Source organism: Halichoeres trimaculatus, unplaced genomic scaffold (genome assembly GCF_033239565.1).
Source record: "Halichoeres trimaculatus isolate MK-OKI-2021-1 unplaced genomic scaffold, fHalTri1.1 fHalTri1_scaffold_11, whole genome shotgun sequence".
Lineage (NCBI taxonomy): Eukaryota > Metazoa > Chordata > Actinopteri > Labriformes > Labridae > Halichoeres > Halichoeres trimaculatus.
The window spans coordinates 32,994,612-33,021,483 of NW_027437189.1; the positions used below are offsets into that span (position 1 = coordinate 32,994,612).

At 39.8% G+C, this 26,872-nt stretch overlaps 1 protein-coding gene across 1 annotated transcript; it reads left to right on the top strand.

The window, feature by feature from the left end:
- Window positions 1-578: 578 nt before the first annotated feature.
- Window positions 579-26,859, top strand: arih2 (ariadne homolog 2 (Drosophila)). The gene is made up of 15 exons (XM_074682035.1): window positions 579-736; window positions 7,206-7,752; window positions 11,863-11,930; window positions 12,093-12,165; window positions 12,361-12,502; window positions 16,400-16,521; window positions 19,744-19,853; window positions 19,963-20,080; window positions 20,242-20,292; window positions 20,606-20,627; window positions 21,007-21,158; window positions 22,957-23,100; window positions 24,462-24,530; window positions 24,724-24,849; window positions 25,088-26,859. The coding sequence occupies exons 2-15, from the start codon at window positions 7,486-7,488 to the stop codon at window positions 25,157-25,159; spliced, it is 1,536 nt and encodes a 511-aa protein (XP_074538136.1). The 5' UTR covers window positions 579-736; window positions 7,206-7,485; the 3' UTR covers window positions 25,160-26,859.
- The last annotated feature ends 13 nt before the right edge of the window (window positions 26,860-26,872 follow it).

Below are 26,872 nucleotides of genomic sequence, written 5' to 3' on the forward strand. Positions count from 1 at the left end.
AAATTAAATTCCATGCCTCCAATTTTGCTTCATGTTTTGTGTAGTTTCTTGCTTTTATGGATATGAAATGGGACTTAAATTGTATTTACTATAGTTTTTAAAAAGTCTTAAATATGATGTGTTGAAACCTTCAGAGACCATATTGTCCTAAAGAGTTAAATGCCTTTGTATTCACCAAATGTTTTCCTGTGAGAAATGGGGTGTGGTGAGCATAAAAAAAAAAAAAAAATTTTTTGCAACACTGATGCAGCGTTGAAAGATGTTTAAACAGTGAGGACCCAAAAAAAAGGAAGGAGGAAGAAAGCAATTATTTTATTAATATTATTTTTTAAATCTAGATGTGTGCACAAATAGCACACTGAGTATATGAATTGCCTCTGATTCTTAAAAAAAAATTCCTAAAAAACAAACCCTGTTTGTAAAAAGTGAAATCTATTTTCATGGGAACCTCTAAGACCGCCTGGAAGCTGGATGCCTGTGTGCAAAAAGAAGTGGAAAGGGGGTTGCTGTATCTTGTAGTGCTGCTGAGACACTAATGGAAAGTACTTTAAGTGCATAAAGTAAAGCTGCCACACTTGCATATCAACGCGGAAGTGACGTCATTGATAAGTACCTCTGGACCGTCTACCTTCCGCCTACCAGTCAAGAGAACAGAGTGTATACCGCTCTTTGGGTTTCCCCTCACAAAATCCACTTCTGGCTGTCAACGCTGACACGGCCGACGCTGCTCTCACAGGTAAATATCACCAACTTCGACCAAGGGGATTTTATGCAGTGCTTGTTTAAATATCCCTGTTTAATCCTGAGCTGTAAAGGGCCTTGTTTACATCTCAATCCTCGGTCTAGAGTGGGTTAGAGGCGGAGGCACAGCGGGAGGGAACGATGAGGGGGTGGCTAAATTGACTAGCTTTTATGTTTTCACTTTTTATCTTTGTTTCATTGTAGTTGAAATCCTTTGCTAGTGTGTTGTAGGAGTGCCCAACAGTTCCACTCGTAGATTTCATGGGTTTAGCATGCCTTTACTTTGTTGCTGAATAAAACTGCAAGCACGCTAGCCAGGAAGCTAATCCAGCTAACAGTTAGTCAGCTAGCCGTTCAGTAGATTTGACTGCACTGGTTTTTGAAAGTAGTTTGTGTGGAAATTTTAAATAAAATGTGTATGTATTAAAACAACCAATCAACTCTTAATCTGACAAGGCTCTTCACAAACTTTTGCGTCCCATCCCCCATTACGTGTTATCAAACCTGTGCTGAGTCGCTGTGATACATTAGCCTAGCAAGATGTGTGTCACCCAGTTTGGTGCCTATTTTTAGCCTGGACCGGGCGGAATGCTTGATTCGTCTGTCGCTAGGCTGGCACCGGTGCCAGACTCACCATGGACGGCTAACCTTGTTTTCAGTCCAGGTGGATATTTGCAAAGTCACATTTGTGCATCGTTGCCAGCAAACAGCTTTGATCTAGTGTGTTTTTTTATCATGGTGGACGCAAATAACATGTCGTAATAAGCCTGACGGTACTAAAAGACACTGGAGTTTCAACGTCTGGTATTATTTCAACTTCATAGTTTATCCTTTAAAGTTTTGGATGTGTATTCCTCTCTAATGTGACGGTTTTCATATTGCAATCTTGCATTACTATGGAAAAATAATACTGTTCGATCAGCGTGAAAGCAGTGTGTGTTTATCAGGGGAACCCCCATCGGACAAGGACAGTTTGCTGCACAGCCGTGCCAAGAAACTGTCAATTCACTGTGCAGTTTCACATGCAAATGATTAGGAAATTCAAGTGTGAAGTAACAGCTTGAATGTCACACAGTAACTTCTTACAAAATCTGTCATGATGCAAATTGTTGTTTAGAACTTTAAGTATTTTGCCACACATTCTTATAACTCTTAATGGGTGTTTTTTTATTTACTGCCCAAACAGGTTAAGTGATAAATCAGATAGTCAAAACCTTCTATTTTTTACAAGGCTGTTTTTAAAAGCAAGAGACCACTTGTACACACCGTTGGTAGATGAAAAAACAAACGGCAAGCTGCAGAAACAAGCTTAACTTTCACATTTTAGACTTTCTTTATCGTCATTTTACGAAATACACAGTGGTGCACTTGGAATGAAATACAGTTGCATTTGGCTTTCTGCAATGTTAACGACAGTGTTTGAAGTTCTGTAGTTGGATTGGTCATAAATACTGTGGACGGGTATAAATAGGTCTGTCATGAACAAATTTTGCTAGACGAAAATTTTCCAAAATATTATTCAAATAAACGATATTATTGTCAATGTTATTTTGATTTTTTTTTTCTTTCATTTTTTCACTTTGTAATTATGATAAATGGGATAATAAAGTGAGTACACCATATCAAAAGCAAGAAACTTTAATTTCTTTATAGTATTTAACTGTAATTAAAAGGTCAGGATCTTTTAAATAAAATAAATTAAACAAAAAATTTAATAAATTTAACAAATAAGAAAGAGAAAAAAATACAATAAAAATGAAATGGACTCTCTTGCAGAAAAAAATACATGTCAATGAGACCCTGTCTCTAAAGAAAAAACGAAACTCAAAAAAAAAACACAACAATAAAAACTGTTGCCTAAATAAAAGGGAGTTTATACAGTTCCTGAATTGTTTGTAACATGTACTTTTTCCCAGTCAATCCGTACTGTCTGTCAAACATTTTGAACATTTCTGGCTTTCAACTGGATTGAAGGGATGCATTTCTTTGGCAATGTATCTATCTTTGAGCACCCACCATTTGGTGCTTTTATTTCTATTTACTTTGCAGACCAAAAGCCTCAGTAAGAGCGGATTGTCAAAGAACAAGGCTCCGCTGCACCTCCCCTTCTTCTTCTTCTTCGTCGCCACTATATTCAAACAAATGTGACATATCAGCTCGTTGGTGTTCATGAGCTCACACTTTGTTCATTCTGATAAAAAACAAAATATTCCCACACTGGGACTGTGGCAGGCGGCTTAAGAATGGTATCTTTGGTGCCATCACTCATATTAGCGTGTTTCCTCCTTACCCCTCAGGACGCTCGCTTCAGCTCTCTCCATGTGTACGTGCGAGCAGCCCCGTCTTCACCCCAAAGATCGGGTTTTTGACAGATGCTCACTCTGCTATACATCTGCTAAATCTGCTATAGAACCTGTGAACCCCGGTGTTAAGAAAGATAGACGTTAATTTATTGTATTTAAAAGATCCTGACCTTTAATTACAGTTAAATACTCTTAAGAAATTAAAGTTTCTTGCTTTTGATATGGTGTACTCACTTTATTATCCTATTTATCATTATTACATCAATGAAAAAAATGAAAAAAAATCAAAATAATAATGACAATAATATTGCTCATTGGCAATAATATTTTGGAAAATTATCGTCTAGCAAAATTTGTTATTGTGACAGGCCTACTCTCCAGTGTTCACTGTAACAGTTCTGTTTGCCACCGAGTAAACTTGTGTGATAGTTTGTCTGTTTCCTTCAGCCCCAAAGCTAAAGCATCTTCAGCTAATCCTTTAAACTGTGACATTAAGCCTCAGCCCATGCCTTGTGTCCACACACGTGTTTAACAGATCTGCGCTGTTGCGGGATAAACATATACAATATACGTGAGCTGGAGTTAATTTAAAGTCTGCCTTTGTGACGTTCAGTCCAAACCTTGTGACAGTTATAAGAAGCAGAAGTAGGAGCACAGAGAGATGTAAGTTAGCAGAGAAAACATGATCCCCTGAAAGGAAGTTAGGACAGGGACTTTTAATTGTTTGTTGCACAGAAAGGCTGGCTGTCAAATGGTGAGTGTGCTAGGTGAAGATTTGCAGGCAGGAAGAGAAAGGAGGGAGGGGCTTTGTACCTAATTCAGTTACAGTCCTCTGTCATTAGATCATGGCTAGCTTATCTTAAAGCCTGCAAAGAAAATACTTCAGTCGACTGGACTCTAAGCCAGGAGCTGCTGTAACTGTTAGGGGCTCATTCCAGCTCGCTTTTTAGAAAATGACATAATCTGTCAGGAAAGGTCGACTGCTAAGTAGGAAGAGGCAAAACAAGCTCAGCCAAAAATATTAGCAACAGCTATCTGTTGGCTTTTGTAATCCCGCTTCAGAATATATCATGCACAAAGAATAGTTTTACAGAAAGAACCAACAAGGGACAAAATTTGTCTCGCAAGAGATTTTTTTTTAACTTTTTTTCAGTGGATTACTGTAGAATATTGCAATTCATCACAATATTGTGATATCATGATATTGTTGTAGCGTGACCCAAGTATCTTGATGTGTATTGAAGAGCTGAAACGATTCCTCGAATGATTCAAGGTACTCGATTACAAAAATTACTCGAGTAATTTTCTCCGCCTCGAGGAATTGTTTAATTTTAAAAAAGATCAAAGAGTGGTATTTCAAATAGAGCTGAGGCCATATTAAGAGAGTTTTCAGACCCATCAAGCTACCTATTATACAGCGTAGCAACTAGCAACAAATCTAGCTTCTTTTCTGGAGTTTGGAGACTAATGGGTCATTCTATGAAACCGGTGCCATTTGGGTCTGCAACATTTGATGAGATGTACAAGACACAAAAAAATGTGTCAGAGTGTGTTTACAAATTTTGGAGCTACCAAAGCAAGTGCTCTTATTGACATGCTATATCAGAAAATTCTGTTTCTTAAACAGAAAAAATTTCATTTGAAAAATAACCGCTCTTTAACTAAACAAAAATGGATTTTATCCAATTACTCGATTAATCGATTAATCAATGGGATTTTCAGAAGAATACTGGAATACTAAAATATTGGATAGCTGCAGCCCTAGTGTATTGTATCATGAGGTTCTTGCCAGTACTCACCTCTTATGTATTATTTGGGTCACCTGCTCATTTTAAGAGACTCTTAGCTTGTAAAACAGTTCTGCTGTTTATGTCCTATAGTTCAATTAGTTGAGTGGCTCTACTTTCTGTTTGGCAAAAATGAGATTTGGAACGTGAAAGGTGATCAGATTATAGTGAGTGCAACTCTGATTTCTTTTATTTATTTCAAAGGATCCACACTATCTTCCTCAGACATTTTGCGTGCTGATATTTTTAGATACAGAGCTGTGTGTTCATGTGTGAATGTGAGTAGAAAGTGTCTTTACACCCAGCAGATCCCATTAACGTTCCCAGTGGTGACGATGCAGATGGCTGCTGTACTTTCTGTCAGTGAGAATTCCTGTCTCAAAGCCTGTGACTGTTTCTTGGAAGGAAATGATTAATTCAAATTTCTCTCACAGTACTTCTCTTTTACTCACTTGACTTGGGTAAAGCCTCCAGAAAGCAATGAGTATTGATTGATCTGATTGTCAGTACTTCTGAACTGTTTTGGCACACCCTCACCTCCTCATTAATCAAAGATACGCTCAGAGAATTTCATGATAATGCTGTTACACAGCGTTATCAAATCACAGTAGATGCTTTGTCATTGATCAAGCTTGTGTTTCTTTATGTCTCTTTTTATTATGTGTAGTCATAACCTTTTTTTAAATTCTAAATTCTTTAAAGGGGACATATCATGCTGATCCCTGATTTAATACTTACATATAATGAAATAAATTTGAAAACAAGACCTTTCACCCCCTGAATTTTCAAAAAATGAGATATTGTATTTTTTCTGATATCCTAGAACGAGATTTGATGCCTCTGAAAATAGGTCATTGCCAGTTGGCCGTGAGATTTTCAAACGTCGTGACGACACGAGGATCCTTTCTTTTTATTGGAGTAATCTGATAAAGCAGCTCCTCCTCTGTGATGTCAGTTAGTCACACAACCGCCACTGAGGGATACACTCACCAAGAGCCGACTGACTGAGTGCTGGATGCAGGGACTCTGCTCTGCTGAGCAGCTCGGCTTTACATGGTGAATTAGCAGTTAAAACACTGTAGTTTTAGCAGATGTAATACTTGTGAGACTGTGATATTTGCATGCTTGTTCTGACATGCACTGTGAACCTGGACCACAATAATACTGCTGTAATAACATAGTGAGGAACTGACGGTAGAGGTGATCTTTAGACTACACTTTCAGCATGATGGATAAAACAGACAGAGAAAAGTGAAGGAGCAGGATGGAGCCCTGTTAGAGAAATAGTTTATTGGTGAAGTCTGCCTATATTTCCACGTATAGAATATACATGTTACAGTACCGGTTTGACTCACCACACTGAAGCGTCCTGAGATGATCTGTGTCCAGGTGGATTTTCTTCCTCCTGAGCTGCAGAACCGTACGGGTCTGACTCGGGGTCCAATACAAAAGGACGTATCCTACACTCTGCCATTTTATTAGTGCTATCAATGCCTTATGGTGAAGTTTTGGCAAACAGCAAACTCGCTCGGTCTGCTCCATCCAATATGGCGATTTTGTAAATACTGCCATGCTGCAAAAACCGCCCCCTGGCTCTACCCCCTTCGCCCTCTGATAGAACTGACCAATCAGAGCACAAAGGGCTGTGACGTTGCGAGGTTACTGGAGGTCATTCTCCAAACGGAGCGTTTCAACAAGATCTTCAGAATGGCCTAAAATGAGGATATTGAGAACGCTATTGTGGGGCAATGAAGGAACTAAATGACTTGTACTGAGGGCAGAAATGCTTTACAGGCATCCTAGTCTGGCATAGTGAAAAGGAGAAACAAGCATGATATGTCCCCTTTAACTTATAAAACATCAGCTGATGAAAAATGTAATCCCTGGGCACCTTAAATCCTGAACAATGTTGTTTTTTTCTTTACTGAGTTGGTTCCAGCTAATTAGAGGGTTGATAGTTTGACAGTTAGCTTGAACCTTGTCTGACCACACAAAATTAGTTTACAGCATGGGAAATATATCCTACCAGCAGGTGAAATGAAACTGTTTGGAATGAAAAATCAAAGCTTGTTCACATAAAATATCCTTTTCTCACTCATTGCCTTAGATTTAGACTTCCACAGTGTGAATAAATTAAAGCAGCTCAAATGATTGATATAATAAAAGAAAATAGCTATAGGCAAAGGTTTGGGTGTGTACAGTTGTGTGAGCTGAAGATTTTCTTGCTGCTTGTCTGAAAAGATCATAAAACAAATATCTTTAGATTTGACTTTTCTTTGGTAAGGGTCAGGACATCTTCATCTTTGGGTGATTTAAATGACCATTTGTTGGGCTAATTTGTTTATATTCCATCCTTTTCTCTTTTCCTCCTCAGTCGCCTTCTGCTCAGATCCCTGTGTAACCAGCTTTCCAAATGAGTGACGGGGAGTGTGACTTCTTCTGCTTCTTCCGCTGCTGCTGAGCGCGCTCTCTCTGCGCCTCAGACACACAAAGAAGGCAGCGTGTCTCCTCACACCGACACAGGCAGGATTGAAGGGGGCGCAGGGTGACGCAGAGAGGTGGAGCTTCCAACGAGCCATTTCAACCAATCGGACCACTAGGATCCGACAGGTAGGCGCGGTCTACCTGTACGGGTGTGTGATTCAGTCGACTGGATGTCTGTGGACATGAACAGCCAGGCGTCGGACAGCAATGAGGAAGACTTCGGGGTGAACTCTGAAGAGGAGGATGAAGACGATGATGGAGGAGAGGAGGAGGATCAGGCTGACATTGCAGGCTACTACGAGGGTGTGGCCAGCGACGTGGAGCAACAGGGTGCTGACTCCTTTGACCCAGAGGAGTACCTGTTCACCTGCCTGACCTACAAAGAGAGTCAGAGGGTGCTGATGGAGGAGGTTAACACTGTGGCTGTTGCACTGAAGGTGAGCTTCTGTCTATTCAGAGTGATGCTGTGTCCCCACACTGAGAAGATCTACCCACTGGGGCATTTCTGTGGGCAGGATGTGGAAAAATTGGAGGAAAAGTGCTCATAAAATGTGTTTTTAAAAGACAAATTGTTAACAGTTAAGGGTCTTTATCACATTTTGCTCTTTGAAACAAACCTTACTTTCAGATTTTGTTGCCTGAGGCCACTGAGCACATCTTACTGTGGTGCCTGAAGTCCTCAAAGTGGATTCATTTCAGGAAAGGCTTTAAGCTGAATGTCACAAGAGATAGCACAAACAACGACACTGACGTACTCTGGACTTAAGAGGATGGCAACATGAGTTCAACACGCTCCACTTGCTTATCTTCGTTTCTGAAAGTTTGTGCCATACCTTTAATAATGCTGAGCATTAGGAATGTAACCGTACACAATACTCACTCAACTCATTGTTTGATAATTTCCAGTTCTGGATCATTTATGTAGTTTTCTCACAATATTTTTAACAGAATGACCTTGCAGACAAAATATGACTGAAAAAGATTATTTTAATTATTTCTGTTACTGCGAAACACAATGGTGACTGCAAAATTTAAAAAACACACATACACATATATGTTTGAATGTATAGAAACCAAATATTTATGTTTTTGATATTTTTAACAAATTAAAGAGAATTTACTTTTTAATTCTGAGGTAGGAAGTGAAACTATTTTTTACCTTGAATTAATTTAAATGAATCAGAACAGGACTTTTTAAACAAATCTCACATCAAAATAACTGCATGATATATACAGTAGTACAAATAGAAAATCTCTTCAAATAAAAAGTCTCAGGTATGCATGTGTTCTTAGTTTAGGATTTACATGTTGTTGAAAACTGGCCCTCTGCTGTTAAAACAGGGCATTGGGATATAGTTTGTATCTCAGCCGATTTGAATCATCACACATTTGTATCAGTTTTTAACCGTCTTGGGATCCATCGTCACAGCATTACCAAGCATATGTTTTCAGTTCATCCAGTTGTGTCTAAAGAGGATTGCATGGAGAGAAAAACTGATTTCTTTACAAACCTTCATTGCTCATGATTTAATTCATCATCTTTCGAGCTCAGAAAGACATTTGAATAAAGAAGCAGTTAAGGCCGATTGGTACGCCTCATGACGTCTTTTATGAAATTGCTAATTGTTGTTGAAAGCTTTTTCAACTTTAAAAATAATAAAATACAGAAGCATTATGTGCTGCTTTGTAAATGTTGAGAAAACCGGTCTGTTTGGTTTCGTTACATGGAGGGGTTTTGTCAGAACCTGTTTGTGATCAGGATGAAACCTGTGTTAAACAGCCCTCTGTGCTGTGCAGAGTGGAGCTTCCAAACAGCTCTCACTCTCTGTCAACTTCAGTCCACACTGAGGAGGTGAAGGAGCCACGTCAAGGACCAGACCTGCAGTCTGGCTCCCCAGGCACAGGGCTGATACACAGGGAGGTGTAGGCATAGGGATGGGTACCCTTCACATTTTAATGATACAGTACCTATGCCATGTGTCAATCAGTACTGGTACTCAACGGTACCAATTTTGGGTACTTACGTAGGTTTTTGTGGATATAAATATTGATTTGTTTAATAATAAAATATCAAAGTTTCTCAATTTAACAAATTTATTTCTCAATGTATAACCTTGCAATGCTGTGTTCATGTCTAGCATGAAAAAAAAATCACCAACTCTTCCACTCCCTCACAGTCACAAGGATATGTTTAGGTACCTGAACATGGTACTGTTTGGTTTTATGTGAATCAGTATTCGGTACTACAGACAGAATTTGGTTGGTACCTGTAACGGTACTTAATTCGGTACCCATCCCTTTGTAGGCTATAACACATGTTCATGCTATAAGAAAATAAAGCTAATTTATTTAGTAAACAAAGCACAATTTCTCCTCCCCTCTTTGCAGAATGAGGTGGCTTCTGTCTTTAGGAGAATGTCATCAAGAGCTCAGATCAGTGCAAAATAAGGGTGCAGTGTGCAAAGAAGTTGCAGGTGACACAAAGTTTGTCAAATAGAAATCGACCAAAATGAAAATTTTGGGCTGAAACTGAAAGCTGAAACACCAAAATAAAGTACTAAGCCATTTATTAAAGGGATAGTTACGGTTTTTTGACATGAATCTGTATGGCATCCTCATCTGTAGTTTCGTGCATCAGCGCTGACTTATCCTTCAAATTAAATATATTATATTATTTTTCCTGACTCTTGGTCCATTATACAGAGTGTGCTCATCTGTGTGTGCGCTAGTGCTGCACGATTTGGGGAAAAGGTGCGATTTGCGAATAGGTGGACAATATTGCGATTGCGATTGTGCATGCAATTGAATAAAAAAAGTTGTGTCTTGATAAGTCTCCAGACTTGCTTGGTTATCATGGAGAAAAATCTGAATTGCATGTGCTGACATTGCGTTTGCGATATCCTCTTTTGCGATTACGTAACTGCATGTGCTGACATTGCGATTGCTATTGCGATTGCGATAATCGTGCAGCCCTAGTGTGCGCTCATGTGTTTGTGACCATACCGTCATAAAAGTTAGATAAATAACATAAAACCGTTCAGTCTGTTAAATACAAGAACAAGGTACTATATAGGCCCTTTTCTGGACTAGAGCGTGCTAGCAGCGGTTTTTACTTGCATTTTACTTGGCCATTTTCAGCCAAATTTATGGTGCATCCCTTGTGTAGAGTGGGGACTGTGGAATATTTAACACATTAAAAGAATAAAGTATCAACAGGTGAAGAAAGGAGCACTGTGTAGCTTTGTCTGCAGGAGGAGCAGGTGTTTGCTAGTTGGTAGTTGGGGATGGGTACGGAATTAGGTACTTTTACAGGTACCGACCGAATCCTGTCAAATGTACCGGGTATCGATTCATGTAAAATCAAAAGGTACCATGTTTGGGTACCTAAACGCATTCCTTGTGACTGTGAGGGATTGGAAGAGTAGGGGTTTTCCACACTAGACATGAACACAGCATTGCAAGGTTATATTGAAGGATAAATATGTCAAATAAAAAAAAATCTATACTTTATTATTAAACAAACTGATATTTATTACCACATTAACACAAAAAAGTACTGAAAATTGGTACCGTTGTGTACTGATACCGATTACCAGGTACTGGGCATCAGTATTGTATTGTTTCAAATATGAGAGGTACCCATTCCTATTGTTAGTTAGTAGTCAAACATAGGGGCAGAGAGCTCAAGAAGTGAATGTTGTTGGGAAATCAAGCCACTGCTTTCATTGTATCACATATAAGACATGTATATTGTAGTTATTAGAGTTGTCTTTTTGAAGTACCAGAAGTGCTGATAGCAGAAACCTCAGTTGCTCATGCATTGGCTTCAGATTCTGTCATCATAGGTCAGATAAGCTCATAGAGGCTGTCTTACACTCAGACTGACTGAGGCTGAATATCATTGACCACAAGCTGGTAATAACTCTGAATGACTCTTATAACCTCAAAAGTAGTTTATTACTGATTCATTTTCTGTAAAGAAATATACCGCTTAATGTTGAGTTGTCTGCATGCTGTCTTGCAATAGTAGCTCATTTAAAACATTTAAAGTTGCATATAACCACAGCTGGGACTACCACAGCATTTAGTCTGTGCCCTGTTAGCAGCGGAGGAGGAGGCGTGTGTGGCTTGGTCCTTTTTCTGAGATTACCTGTGTATAGATTCAGGCTTTTCTGACACAGAGGACTCACATTAGTTGTTCAGTTCTTCTCTTTAGATTCTATTGTTTGTAACTTGAAAGAGTCATCTTAAGTTCACAGTACAGGAACAGATTCTAAAGTGCATCCAGTCTCCAAAAGCAAAAACTGATTGGACTGCATGACTCAGTCCAATCTATTGTTTTCAATGAAACAAAAACCACTTTTATAAGTTGGTATTTATTTTTGTCACAGTATATAATCTTAAAATGGCTCATTTTATCAGCAAAGTGAAAAATAACAACAGGATAAAAATGAGGATGATTATAATGTGTTGACTTTCAAAACATCCAAGTCAGTGTAGGAACATTTGAGTAATCGTCTCTTTCTCTGTCTCCTTTTCTCTCTCAGGTATTACCAGCAGTAGCAAAACTGATTCTGGTGCATTTTCACTGGCAGGTTTCACAAATATTGGAAAGGTATGTCTCCATTCCCTCCTATTCCTGCTTTTTTTCCACAAATATTACTGTGAGTGTTGTTGTTTTTTTTATTTCCCTCATGGGGTATCTCAGTTCTGGGTTTACTCTCTCTGATTTCCCCTGCAAACAATATTTCCTCACACTACTCTCTTCTCACCACAGATACAAGTCCAACTCATCTCTGCTGTTGTCAGATGCACTTGTTCAGCCCAGCAGCACCTGCAGATCAGTCACTGTGAGTAAAGGATGATATAAACTGTCAGACTATTATTTATTCATCTTAACCCTACAATTCAACTTATAATGTCACAGTTTTTTTAATTTAAGTGCTATGAATGTCAGTTTTTCATGTATAAGACCAGCTTTCTGTTTCAGTTTGTGACTGATTTAATGTTCATGATTTCTTGGTTTGTGCCTGTTTGTCCCCCAGGCCCCTCAGTCCCTCCAGTGTGGTGTGTGTCTGCAGGTCGTACGGAGAGACTCCCTACTGGCACTGCCCTGCCAGCATTCTTTCTGCAAAGCATGCTGGGAGCAGCACTGCACTGTACTCGTCAAAGATGGCATGGGAGTGGGTGAGTAAAGAGTGTGTGTTTCTGTCTGTGGCGTCATCAAAACGGATATCAGTGGGCGACTCACACTCTGTTTGGTGTGAGCTCTCCACTGTTTGTGTATGGATCTGTATGCTTTTCCTTGTGTTTATATGGAGGTTTATCTGTGTGTACTCGTGTGTGTGTGTGTGCACAAGCTCACTGCAGTTCAAGCCTCCAATCCTCCTGAAATGTATTTTACCCCATGAGCTCAATCTTTTTTTTTTTTTTACTTTTTACTTTGTGCATTTTTCCTTTTTTGAACCGGCTTGTGTACATACAAACATATGCACCCATACACAAAAAAATTCAGAACAGGAGGTCATGGATTACCCAGTACAAGTAACTACTTCTAAAAAAGATCATACACACAATGGATACCTAGCTTTTTTTTCCTGGCTAAATAAACATCCATTTCTCCCATCGTTTTTCTCCCAGTTCTTTTTGGAGTCTTAAAGGAAAAGTCATTGTTGGGCTCTCCTTTTGTAGTCAAAATTTGGTGGTGGCCTTTTTACTTGATTCCAGCAAGATCTTGAGGAGATAGGTGTAATTTTTATGCAGTTCATCCGGTATATGTCAAAGGTAAAGAGCTATAAATGTTGCGCCTATCGTGAAGCCAAGGGTTTTTAAAATGATCGTTCCAACCTCCTTCCAAAAAGGTTCAATGAGGGGACAAATCCAGAAAATGTGGGCGTGGTCAGCCATCTCTGCCCCACATTCCCTCCAATAGAGGAGACAGGAGTTACTTTGTTTTGATTTCTGTTTGGGCGTAATGAAAAAAGGCCCCTGGGCCCTGTTCTACGAAGCAAGTTCAGCCTAGAGAGATAGCCTTGGAGCTACCTCGCTGAAGTGAGCATGGTAGCCGGTGGTCTCGCTACACGGTTTTACGACGCTGGTTATCAACCTCATAAAAGGATCCAGCTTGGCAATGAGCGTGTGCACGCATACAAGGCAGAGCCCGCTGCAACTGACCAATCGCGAACATGGAGCAGTCTGGAGAGTCAGAGCAGGCGGAGAGAGAAGGAGCGCATACTTCACACAGGAGGAGCAGGAGGTGATCATGAGGAAGTTTGACGAGGTGAAACATGTAATTAACGTTAAAAGCAACACTGTCGCCGCTGCTAAAGCACGGAAGGAGTGCTGGCAGAAAATTACTGACAGTCTAAATGCGTAAGTGTAGTGCAAAAAAAAATCTTCTGTGCCATTATCATCCTCAAATAGCACTGTTCACCATGCACTTTTACTGTAACATGCAACATACCTAATTTATTTCTCAGATGAATTTATTCATTTGTTCATTCCTATAGTGTTTATATTTTTTGTGTGATATGTAGCCCACACGAGCCCTACATGAATTCCTGTCTCAATTTTAATAGGGGCAATAAAATATTTTCATGGAACAGAAGTGTTGGCATTGAAGATCTTATTACGGCAATGAGAGTTCTTCATTCCCTTTAACTACCTGTAGAAAGTGTCATGTAGTGTGTGTGACACGCCACACACCGTAGCTTTGCTGAGGTTCTCAGCGTCACCAACAGTATATAGATATGTACCCGACACATAAAAGCGAAGGGTGACACACACACTCTGCGGGATCGTTAATGCACAGCTTCTACAAGTGTTGCAAGCCACGTACGGCTCTAAAAGCTGGCAGATGTATACCAAACCCTCCCTGGAAAACCGGTACCTTTCATAAAGGTGGTCATCCAAAAAAAAGAGTGGGTCGGTGCGGTCCCTGAAAACACTCCGAGTGCTCCTCGGACAACGCGGGCTTCGATGTCCACGGGATCCTCTAAGAACGGACAAGCCATTTTTTCATGAGGGCTCATTGGTCAGTGGGCGGGGTTTTTATAGTCCACAAGTTCAATCTGAAACCTAACCTGCCCCGGAGCAGGTTAGCCGTTCAGCATATGTTGCCATGGAGACTCGCCTCGCTGAGGAGTGATCCCGTGTCGTAGAACAGGGAATCTGGAACCTATCCGCAAAGCTACCTTGCTAGGCAGTAATCCTGCTTCGTAGAACAGGGCCTAGATTTTTCCAAACAAAGTCCCTCCAAGTCCAAGAATTTGTTGTGGATGACCGTACTTTCCATACGTTGTTGCCAAGTGTCTTCAGTTATTGAAACGTCCATTCTTTTTCCCATCTCTGTTTGATATAGTCTGTGTATAGTCTGTATTTGTCCTTGTTCAGTGTGACAATGGCATTATATAACTTACTTATTAAACCTTTATTAATCTTTGAGTTATAGGCATCAATAAATATTTGAATGAGAGTCTTTGGTTTGCTTGAGTCAGAACTTTTACCCTTTTAAGGAAGTAGTCTTGTAGCTGGAGATACCTAAAAAAGTCCTAAAAAAGTCCTGCCGACCAAGCTCAAATTTTTGACACATTGCATCAAGGCTATTAATTTGACTTTTGTTAACAATCTTACACAGGGCAGTAATACCAAAATAAATCCACTGTCTGTAACGGTCCTCCAAAGAAGCTGCAGTAAAGTCAGGGTCATACGCTGGCCATCTTAATAATTAAACCTCTTTTTGAAGTTGAAAATGTCTAATCACTTCAGACCAAGTTTTCAATGATAAGTTTACCCATCTACTTTCTGTAAAAGCTATTTCCTTCTCTTCATCAACACAGCCAAGCACTGACTGTATTGGAATTTCTATGAAACTCAACTCCATATTCTTCCACTTGGCTACAAAAAAGGGTCACACTATTGTACCAGAGGTCTTAAAAGGGCTGAAAAAATATATTGCTTCAACGATGGAAGAGCCATGCCCCCCCTATCCACAGGTAGCTGAAGGGTTGCAAGCTTTACCCTTGGTCTCTTTCTATCCCAAACAAATCGAGAAATATGTTTGTTCCATTCTCTAAACTGTTTCTGTGGGATTTCCACCAGGAGTGATAGAAACAGATATGATAACCTGGGTAGAATATTCATTCTTCCTGTTCTGATCCTGCTGCCGAAATCTAAAGGGAGCAAGCTCCAAACATCAAGATCCTCACATATTTTCTTCTTTATGCATTTGTAATTAATATCAAACAACTGTGATAGATTTTTGGGTGAGTTTACTCCGAGGTATTTGATATGGGAGAAGTTGAAAATATATTTTGCAATGAGTTCTTGTGTGGGAGTTCAATTAAATATCATAACCTGGGTTTTATTTACATATTAAGAATGGGTGAGGCTCATCTTTCAGTCTTAAAATTATGGTTGAAACAAAAATCTACATTTGCGTTTCTATGTTTATGTAAGATCTAAGAATGTCTCTGAAGATATGGGAGGTGTGAGATGAGACTAAGACGACTCCAATCTGGTGTAAAATTAACCAGCCAGGACTGCTCCTGCTCTGGACTGTCGTAGTGTGTATGTGTCTGCGAGTGAAAGTGTGTGTGTGTCAGAGGCAGAGCAGATTGGTGTGTGGGTGTTTGCATGGACAGCGCACTGTATGTGTGTCATAGTATGCATACAGTGTACCAGACTCTCTGTCCTTAAGTTTTTAAGTGTGTGGGAGCACAAGTGTTTTTCTATTTGTGTGAATGTGTGCACACCAGTGTATTTGTGTACTGCTGGTCCTTGTGCTAGTTTCTCTCTGACGAGGTCCTGCCATGTATCTGAGTCCTGCGTGTGATAAGCGTTTCTCTATCAGCTGTATGAAGGACGAGTGTGTAACAGATGATCTCAATGCAGTTTCTGGGTCACTGTAACTCTAGACACCAGTGGCTAACACCAAACATACTGCCTAACAACTTTTTACGACACAAAGTTAAAGTGACGGCTGTGATTTACTGGTGCACATTAATACTTCTGTAAATCTGTGAGTGATCCATAACTCTCAGTAATGTGTGTGTGTGTGTGTGTGTGTGTGTGTGTGTTTTTCAGGTATCTCGTGTATGGCTCAGGACTGTTCCCTGCAGATGCCAGAAGACTTTGTCCTGCCACTGCTGCCAGGAGAGGAGCTGAAGGACAAATACAGACGCTACCTCTTCAGAGACTACGTTGAGGTGTGTGTGTGCGTCTGCTCGGGTGTTAGTGCACCAATTTTATTTGCTCAGATGCTGCGACAGTCAGCATGAATTTTTAATGAGACGACAGAGGTGCGTGGGAAGAAGACAGAAAGTAAATCTGTGTTATTTTTTTCAATAATTGAAACTATGAATGTCTTTCTCGTAATATTAACAGATTCATTTCAGAATTTTTAAGCCATGTTTTGGACTAGCCTATGGCAAATTAGAGATTATCTCAATAAAGAGAAAACGCCAGGATCCCCTTGTGAATTTAAAGGATTCAGTGTAACATTGTGTGACGCGTGCAGAGGTACAGTCAAGAGAGTAGTTTCAGTGTTGGACCAAAATATGGTGGGAAATAGAACAACTTCCACTCTCTACATTTGAGATAACTGAGAAAAGGAGTGAAAAGATCAAAAATAACCAAAGAAAAGTGGCATAAACCTCCAAAAAGAGGGAATTTGGTTGAAGAAATATTGTGAGATTTTTTTATCTCCCCAAAAATCAAAGGATAATCTTCATTGTCACACAGCCTTGCTGGAGCTGGCGTGGGTAGACACGGCGCTAGATAGTTTACTTGTCCGTCATTTTGACAGACAGGATTGTAAAAATTCTGTCAAAATGAAAAATGATCCGTCAAATTAAAAACTTGATGATGAGACCTATTAGTTATGGATTATATATTTTAGCGTGTCATCGCAAAAGCAACTCAAATAGAACTTGTAATATTAATAATGCAGGACAATTATACAGCTTATTGGGCAGAAAGAGAAACTATGATAAAAAAAATAGACAAATGAGATTAAATAAGAATAAAAAATACCGACCCTGCTGTCTTGAGCTTTGTTAAGTTAAAAGAAGAAAAAAAAACTCTCACAGCAAGAGAAATGCGCTTTTGCGATCCTGATGTATGGGAGAGGCTGCCTCAGGGTCGTAGTGATCACAGATGCGCTTCAAAGCATCATCTCCATAGATCTTAAGCGCCCTGTCAGCAATAACCCATGATCATAACATGACAACATTATACCTAATTAATTATGCATGCATGTCACCAACTGGACAGGGGGTCTACTGCAGGTGCTGTAGGTGATAAATGAACGGTTTTAACAATGAAAGTGTTGAACTGGATCGCTCTCAGGCTTTCTAATCTGTCAAAATGACGGACAGCCTTCAGATTTTTCCGTCATTGCTCAAAAAGTTCTGTCAAAGACGGAGAATAATCGTTAAACGTGACCCCTGGGTCTGGGACATGCAGATCATGCTCATGTTTTTTTGGAGATGTGTAAAATTAGCCACGGTTACATGAGGAGCTTTTTGTCTTTCTGAATGGAATCTTTCTGAATGACTTTTCCAAAAATAATAGTATACATGGAAAGGAATATTCCAATCTCTGGTCTACATGCGCCGCTGTAATCAAACAGAATAGTCAATGGGGCATGCGCAAACAAAAGTAGAATGCAAAACCGAATGCAAGCAGAATATTTGGGTCCATGTATACGTGGCTAATGACTGAGTACTGGGATGAAGTGTGGAAAGGAATGGGAGCAATCTTACATAATGATATTCCTAAGACAGGTGAAGTGCTGTATCTGGGAAATGTAAAACAAGAAAATATTCAAAGCAAAGGCAGACACCAGGTTGAAATAACACTTGTGGCATCAAACAAAGCTAAAACAAGAAAGTGTAAGGTATTACTGTATGCTAATTTAGAAGAGAGTCGATGTCTGGAATTTGTTGTGTGGGAAAAATAAAGCTTTGGGTATGAGCTGAAAATACGAACATGTTGGATACTAAAGCTATGAAACCCAGTTTGGCTGATGTGACACATTAGAAAAACACAGCCTCACTCACCCCTCCTCTCCGTGTTCCAAGATCCTGCCCCCCAGCTGGTATGGCCGTTTTTCGCCTTCTAACAACACGCCCCCTCCGACAGAGCCAGCAGCCGGCCGGCAGAAAATGTAGCAAACAAGACAGTCATCCTCCTTGTAACACACAGTGGTAGCTTTTTCGATTGGACCGGCACGATCAAAATCATGAATTAGCCGGCGAAGCAGGTCTGGCGTTGCCACTGCCAGCTGATCAGAGCAGAGCCGACTGTGGGCGAGGCTTCACCTTTCTCTGCGTGTCTTCACCAGCTCATTTTACAATGCTAAAGATGTGTGGCTAACTTATGCTAAAATTGACAGAGCCGACCTGTTCTGACCAGCAGCGTTCAGTCATTAGTAGGGATGGGTACTGAATTAGGTACTTTTAAAGGTACCAACAGAATTCTGTCAAAAGTATCGGGTACCGATTCATGTAAAATCAAAAGGTACCATGTTTAGGTACCTAAATGCATCCTTGTGACTGTGAGAGAGTGGAATAGTAGGCGATTTTCCATGCTGGACATAAACATTGCAGAATAAGGTTATATACTGAAGAATAAATATGTTAAATTGAAAAGAGTTGACATTTTATTATCAAACAAATTGATATTTTTAACCACATAAGCACAAAAAAGTACAGAAAATTAGTACCGTTGAGTACCGGTACCGATTGCCAGGTACCTTATTGTCTCAAATGTGAAAGGTACCCACCCCTAGTCATTAGCCAGTATAGGCTCAGACTAACCAGTTATTCAGCTGACATCTCCCACTGTGGTAAACAAAGTCATCACCCGTTCAACAGAAACTCAGCTGTCTCAGCATCAGTCTTCAGTCCCAAATCCCTCTGCAGTTTTTTTCACTGGTCGTACATTTCTCCAATATTCAGTCTCTGTTGGCACCTGTATCGCTCATAATTCTTCCTTGCTTCAGCCTCTTTTTTTTTTTGAAACTTTTTAGTTTTCTTCCCTTCCCCGTTGAGGGTAACAGTAACAGCTTCCTGGTCCATGACGCTTCGGTAGCTGAGCAGCTAGCTGACGTGAGAGGGATAGTGGGGAAGGACGAGGTGGGACCATGGGCATGACGGTGCAAAGCGTTTTCGTTCTTTTTGGTCTTTATATTGTGTAGATTTGACCATAGGACCATAACAGCCCTATAAACGGTGTTATTAAGATGTACAAAGCTTCCAAAGCATAGATCATAGCTTTAAGAAAAAATTCAGTTTCATACATCCCTACATTTAACCCAACAGTACACAGCTGCCTTTTAAGTAACTTTTATTATCCAACCCTATCAACAAAGTTAATCAGTGACTGTTCTTCTTTTTTTAATTCAATCCTTACGACTGTTTCCTCAGAGTCACTTCCAGCTGCAGTTGTGTCCGGGCGCAGACTGTCCTATTGTCATCAAAGTGCAGGAGCCCCGGGCGCGCAGAGTGCAGTGTAGTCGCTGCAGTGAAGTCTTCTGGTAGGACACACACACATGTTGAGTTATCATCCAAGTTGTGAGTTTTTTTTTTTTGCTACACTGTGCTAAATTGAGTGTGTGCTGTCTGTCTCTCTTTTCCCTGTCTCAGTTTTAAATGCCGTCAGATGTACCATGCACCCACAGACTGCGCAACAATCCGAAAATGGCTGACCAAATGTGCAGATGACTCTGAAACGGCTAACTACATCAGCGCGCACACTAAAGATGTATGATGGAGCTACATCCGAACACACTCAACATACACTCCCTGGAATTACAACAGACCATCCACACATGACAATCTCACAAGAACATTAAGATACACAATGATTATTTCTTATGCAGTGAAGTAAACTCTCAGTGACATTAACTTCTTGGTCTCTTCTAGTGTCCTAAGTGCAATATCTGCATTGAGAAGAACGGAGGGTGCAATCACATGGTGAGTCAGAGCTGGAAGTCACACGTTCACACATTCACAGAACACAGGAAGTGCAAAAAAAAAAAGTCTTCAGATTGTCAGAGCTGAAGTCCCCAGCTTTGATGGTGTGGTGACATGTGATTTCTTAGCTCCAGGGCAGATGTGTTATTTATTTATCTGTTCCAACAGCTTTGAAGGCACGTGTGTGAAAAACTCAATTTATTTTAACTCAAACCGGTTTGATCGGTTGACTCAAAATGTCATTAAAGCATGACTCACATGTTTGTTTCTGTTTCACTCTTTCTGAATCTTGTCTGTCTTTGATTTGTTTCAGCAATGTTCCAAGTGCAAACATGGTGAGTAGTTTCTCTCAGTTTCACACCTCCAGTATGATCTGATCGAGCGTGAACTCAGTTTTCTGTGAAGCACTTTGCACCCACCTAGTGGCATGAGATGTAACACAGTCAGCCTTGGAGAAGATGAGAATGGCTGAACTCAAAAGAAATTCTAGTTAGTAGAAGTTGATGCTCTGTTACAGTAAAAGTCTTATTTTTTCTGTTTCTCCTGACAAATCAAAGCACAAATCACCAAATCCAGGATGTGTTCAGTCACCATTAGTAATTATTAGTTATTACCAACCTCAGCCTGTCAATAACGTTTCTGAAAGGATGACCTTATTGGACATGATTCATGTCAGAAAAGATGGCTAGTCATTTGTGTTTTTTCTCTTTGGAGACTTCTGCTGGATGTGTCTCGGAGACTGGAAGACCCACGGCAGTGAATACTACGAGTGCAGTCGCTACAAAGAAAACCCTGATATAGTCAACCAGAGCCAACAGGCTCAGGCCAGAGAGGCCCTCAAGAAATACCTCTTCTACTTTGAGAGGGTGAGTTTCTTTTTTTATTTTTATCAGTTTTTTGCATTTTTGCTTAAATAACATCAGGGGTCCCACATATCCTGGAAAACCTGGACATGATTAACCAATTTTCCAGTCATGTAAAACAGGTAGGAAAAAAAGGTCAAATGTCCTGGTAACAGTTATGTTATCCTGGAAATTCTGGGCAACATTAGACCACAGTATACCTCTCTGCTTCTAGCCAACACAGCATCCCACACGATGCTACCAGCCAATCAGAGCTGTTCTGCTACCCAGTGCTTCCAACTGACTTTGTCTTGAGATTTAGCCACTTTTCTGACCCCTTTAAAGTGATACTCCTGGATGGAACAAGTTGGGTCCTATCACAAGGTTTAGGGCAGAAATGACCCCTACAGCAGTGTTTTTGTGCAGCAGAAGCCCAGAGTGCTCGCACCAAACACCCCCTCCCTGCTCCTCTGCTGGTTTCCTCTGCACTCAGACGGGGCCATATTTTACTTGACCAAAAACACAAATAAACGGACTCCCTCTGAAAAAGTCTGATATTGGTCTGCATTCACGCTTTATTTAGAGAATTTTCGGCGCGTTGCTTTCACACAAAAACACCACTAAATAAGGCTCTAGTATTCATTGTGTCGTAAAACGGCGCTACCTCCGCTGCAGAGCCACAGCTGGCTACGAGGCGCTCGCTGCTTAGTGTATCAGTCTCCACGCGGCGTGCCAGATAAAAAACAAACGCAGGTAGTCTGCCAGGATGATTAATTTCCAGTGAAAGAAGTTGTCAACAAGATGAGCTCCTCACAGAGACCACCAAACTTTAACTATTACATGTTCATTTATACCACTAGCATTTGTTATTCCCACTGTTGTTAGCATAATACACAAGATTTAATGAAGCTAAATTAGCATCACAGCTATCAATCAGTCAATCTGACTTTATTTGGTAACTTTTTAACAAACCAAAAGCCTCACAGGCTGATTAAACAACAAAAAAAGGGCAGTTTTAAAATGTGAGTTGCCCTCTTATCACAGAAATGAGTGACTGTAAACTGAGTTGTGCAGTAAACTGAAATAAAACTAAAGAAATGTTTTTTGAGTGATTATGTTAATTATACAAATGATTTTAGAGGAACTGCAAAAGAGAAAGTAAGAAAGAACAGTGTAACTCCAGCTTTTCATGCTAATGAAAGGCTACACTGTAATCTGTTGGTTTGTTTGCATCATTCTATGTTACATTTGTCATATTCGACTACACATCAGATGTCTAAATAATAAAAGTCCCAAAGTTCCTAAAAAAAGGAATAAACAAAAACATTCGAGGTAAATGCAAGTTACAGCTGTAGACAGGAGCACTTCCAAAGAGTGAGGGGGTTGTATTTGGGTATGATGAGATAATTTTTCTCTGTAGTGACTGAAAATGTCCCGGAGACTCATTTTAGGGACAGAGTGGGAACCCTGAACATCACAATAATCATTTTAGTGACAACAAAAAATCATGGATAAAAAGTGAAAGGTTGAAACAGCAGACATTTTTATTTCCTCCCTGTGCTGATACTTTCAAAAAAGTCTCTGGAGTTAGCTTAGCATTTTAAAACGAATCATCTTTTTTAAGTAAAACTTATACCAGATCAAGGAGTCAAATTGTGTTGCTATTGTTTTAATCCAGGGGCCTGTATTTTAGGAAGTCATTTAAAACAAAACATATTCTCTTTATCACAAGCATGTCTCAGTCTCTCTTACTCTCGATCTACAGATGCAGAATTTCCTCTATGAGTCTTTTTTTTAAATCTTCTCTTTGTTATCCCACCAGTGGGAGAATCACAATAAGTCTCTGCAGTTAGAGGCTCAGACGTACCAGAGAATCCAGGAGAAGATCCAGGAGAGAGTGATGAACAACCTGGGTACCTGGATCGACTGGCAGTACCTGCATAATGCTGCAAAACTGCTGGCTAAGGTACTCATGACCTGATCTGCTGCTTTCCTTGTTTCAGGTGCTTGTAGAGAAAGAGAGTGATGTGATGGGTAGAATAATGCTTGAATGCTGAGGAGGACAGCGACTGGTATACAAAAATAAACAAATCATGAATATTGATACAACTTTTGAACTGTTAGTGTTGATCTGATGTTCATTTATGTTGTCTAACTTCTGTCATGCTGTGAAATAATCCTGGAAAGGAACAGTCATTTAGGTGTTTTTCTACTTAATCCATTATTTTAGAAGTTAAGTTAATCAGTTTCTTGGCTTAAAACATTTCTAACCTACCTTTCAACTTCAACATTTTAGATATATTCTTTGGCACATAATACTTACGAATGAAATGGTGAAATATTGATCATGTTGATGGATTATCAATTAACCTCTTCATAACAGCCTGATCCTGACATATTTACCAAGTTTGCATGATAAAATAAAATAACTGGGGCTGTCATTTTAACGCGTTAATTAGATTAATTAATTACACTGCGAATTAACGCGTTATAAAAATTTACGCAGATTAATCTGGATCCCAAACCCACTGGGGGGAGGGTACAAAACGCAACTACTTTTAAATACCTGGCATTTACAAACCATTAATTAACATGTGTTTTTTGAAATTCTACAGAAAATTAACCATTTGCTCTAGCTCAATTCTGTAAAAAACAGAGAATTCTAAACTTTTTACTGCTTTATACAAGCCCTGAATGATCGATATATATCCTGTATTTAAATCTAAAGAATTCTTAGAAAATTTCCTTCCATCTTCCTGCTGTCATTTTTCAGATTGGGGCTGCTCTGCACCAATGAGCAACAGTTTGTGTGTTCAGAGTTTGTAAAACTGAAAATACTTCACTTTTCTTTGATCCAAGACTTGAATAAAGTGTTCTTCACAGTTTTAAGCCTTTAGCCCTGGTTCTCCTGACCTCATAGAAGTATAGAAGTTCATATTGCAGTGAAAAATGAGTCCACAGTGAGTAAAAATGTGACAGAAGCAAAAAACGTCCGAATATTCAAACCAGCTTATCTTAGGTGCAGGACTGTGTAGATTTTGTAAAGATAGAACCATAAAACTTCCTTGACGTGTTCCTTATGCATCAGGGTACCTAAAAATGTGTTGTATATATTCCCACCTTATTTTTATTTTTTTTATGTCTCTTAATGTAATTTTAATGTCCTAGAATCCCAAATCTTTATTTTGGGACCTTAAGCAGATATGAGATTAAAATGCGATTCATTTGATTAATTAATCACAAATCCTGTAATTAATTAGATTAATTTTTTAATCGCCTGACAGCACTAGAAATAACTTTCATATTTCTTGTCTTTTTTAAATGCAGTGCCGCTACACGCTGCAGTACACGTACCCTTACGCCTATTACATGGAGTCAGGCCCAAGAAAGAAACTGGTAAGAAACATACACAAAAGCCTTTTGCAGAGAGCTCATTGGCTATAAGCAAGAGGTGTCACCTCTTTTAACCTTTCTGCTTCCCTGCCACCTTCCTTTTGTTCCCCTTGCAGTCTTTATTCAGTCCTGGCCTTGCAGTGTTTATTTTATCATTTTATGTTAACAAACTTTCTTTTTCACTGCTTCCCCTCAGTTTGAGTACCAGCAGGCCCAGCTGGAAGCAGAGATAGAAAACCTGTCGTGGAAGGTGGAGCGGGCCGACAGCTACGAGAGAGGAGTGGTTGGTGGTGAGGGGGAGCTCAGCGCCAGCGACAGAGGGGTAGGAGCTATTGATGGATTGATTGATCGGTTAAAGATGAATTATAATCCATTTGGTGATCCATAGGCAGCATGGATGATTTACTGTCCTGAGAGGTTATTACTTTGTGGATAGATGGACCAAAACGTCATGTGAACTTCTTTAATAACTTGAGCATCATGGTGGAGCGTTGCTGTGATGTAGTTTGGACGTGTTTTGTCTTTGGTAGTGTTTTAACAGCCGTGTTTTTTTTTTTCAGGATCTGGAGAATCAGATGCACATTGCTGAGCAGAGGCGACGCACGCTGCTGAAGGATTTTCACGATACCTGAGGCTCCATCGCCAATGCAAAGCACCAGCATCTCCCTCCCTCCTTGTCTCCTTTCTTCCTCGTCTCCTACCTTTGATTCCTTCCACAGCCATCCCTCGATGCAGTCATACCTACCCCTCTTTTTGCTTCTCTACACTGGCTCATTTGCTTCTTTTCTTTCTGTTTCTCCCTCCTCTTGCTCCCACAATGCTGCAGGGTCTCTGAATGGCACGATTGTATCTCCCTATCCTCTTTTCTCATCCTCATCCTGAGCTCATTTTCACAGGTTTCGGCTTCACAGCACCACACTCACTGCAGTTACACTTGTTGCAGCTTTTCTTATCTGATCGAAGAGGTTGTGCGTCAGAAACCAGTCGGTTTTTATGTCACATGAAGCATTAACTCACCAACATGAGCAGCTACAAGCATCTGGATACCTTTTGCAAACGGTGTCAGAATCACAACTGTGTTCTTCAATATCATTTCTGTGACAGCAAAGTAAAACTGCTCGTGGTGGAGGAGCTTTTTTTGTATGGAGATGAAATAAAATTCCTTTAAAGAGATTGCAGATTGTGGATATATATTTGGTTGGACCATAATGACTATCTGGCTTTTTATAGCAGTAGTTTCCTGAAAGCCGATTGGCTCAAACACGTACAAAGTTAATTCTCTTAAACCCATTTAAATCTAACTACCTCTCTTAAATTGCATCTGGTAAATTAACAAAAAAAACATTAAGCAGTGGTTCCCGTTGTTTTATTTAAAATGTTAGCATCAGCTCTCATAAAGCCTGTAGTTTTACTAGTTTAGCGATGGGTGAAACTTTTATACAGCTGGTGTCTTTTGTCACTTTACCAGCTTGGTTACGAGCTTTTTTTTTTCTCGGTACCTGCAAATCTTTAACGCCAAATTATGGAGCTCTATGAGCTTCTTGATGTTAAGCCAAGTGTTAAAGGTGTGTTTACTGTGGGGAAACTGTGGCCTCACAGTTCCACATAGTTCTCAAAATACTTGAACTATCATATTTTGCTCTGATGCATGTTAATGTACAGGCATACTACAGAATGAGATGAAAGTGTGTTTAGATGACAGCTTGTTTTTAGTTTGTCGCCAGTGTGTCACAGCAAACACACCATCTCCTCACTTTAAGTTTTCATCTCCAGCCCGACCTGCTACATCCTCTACTGCCAGCAACCGGCGGCTAGTTATTATGGTCAAAGTCAAACAAATGAATTTTGTAAGTTTCATCCTTTTCTGTTGAGATGATGTCACTGTCTGTTTTCAGTGTAAAAACCCATCTTCAGCACCTCGACTGATCAGATGATAAAGATGTTTTAAAGCAACAAGTGTACCCTCAGCCATTCATGCACACTACACCACCCATTAACTTAGCATTGGCGCGAACATACCATGCACACATTACTCAAGCACTCCGCCCACAGGAAATAAACCTTCAAACTGTTCATTTATCCCCCTTTTCTCCTCATCTCGTGCTCTCTCCTCTTTCTTTACAGGCCACACCTTGCTTTGTTTTGCTCTTTTATTTTCACTTTTCTTCCTGCTCACTTTGTCCACTTTTCTTTGGGAAAATGGCTGTTGATAGATAGACCATATAAAAAAATGGGGGGTAAAAAAAAAAAGGAAAAAATACAAAAAAATTGTTGTAATTTTCAACGGTTGTACATTAATACAGAAATAGAGTTACTGAGAGAGTTTTTAAAACCGGACCCAGTCT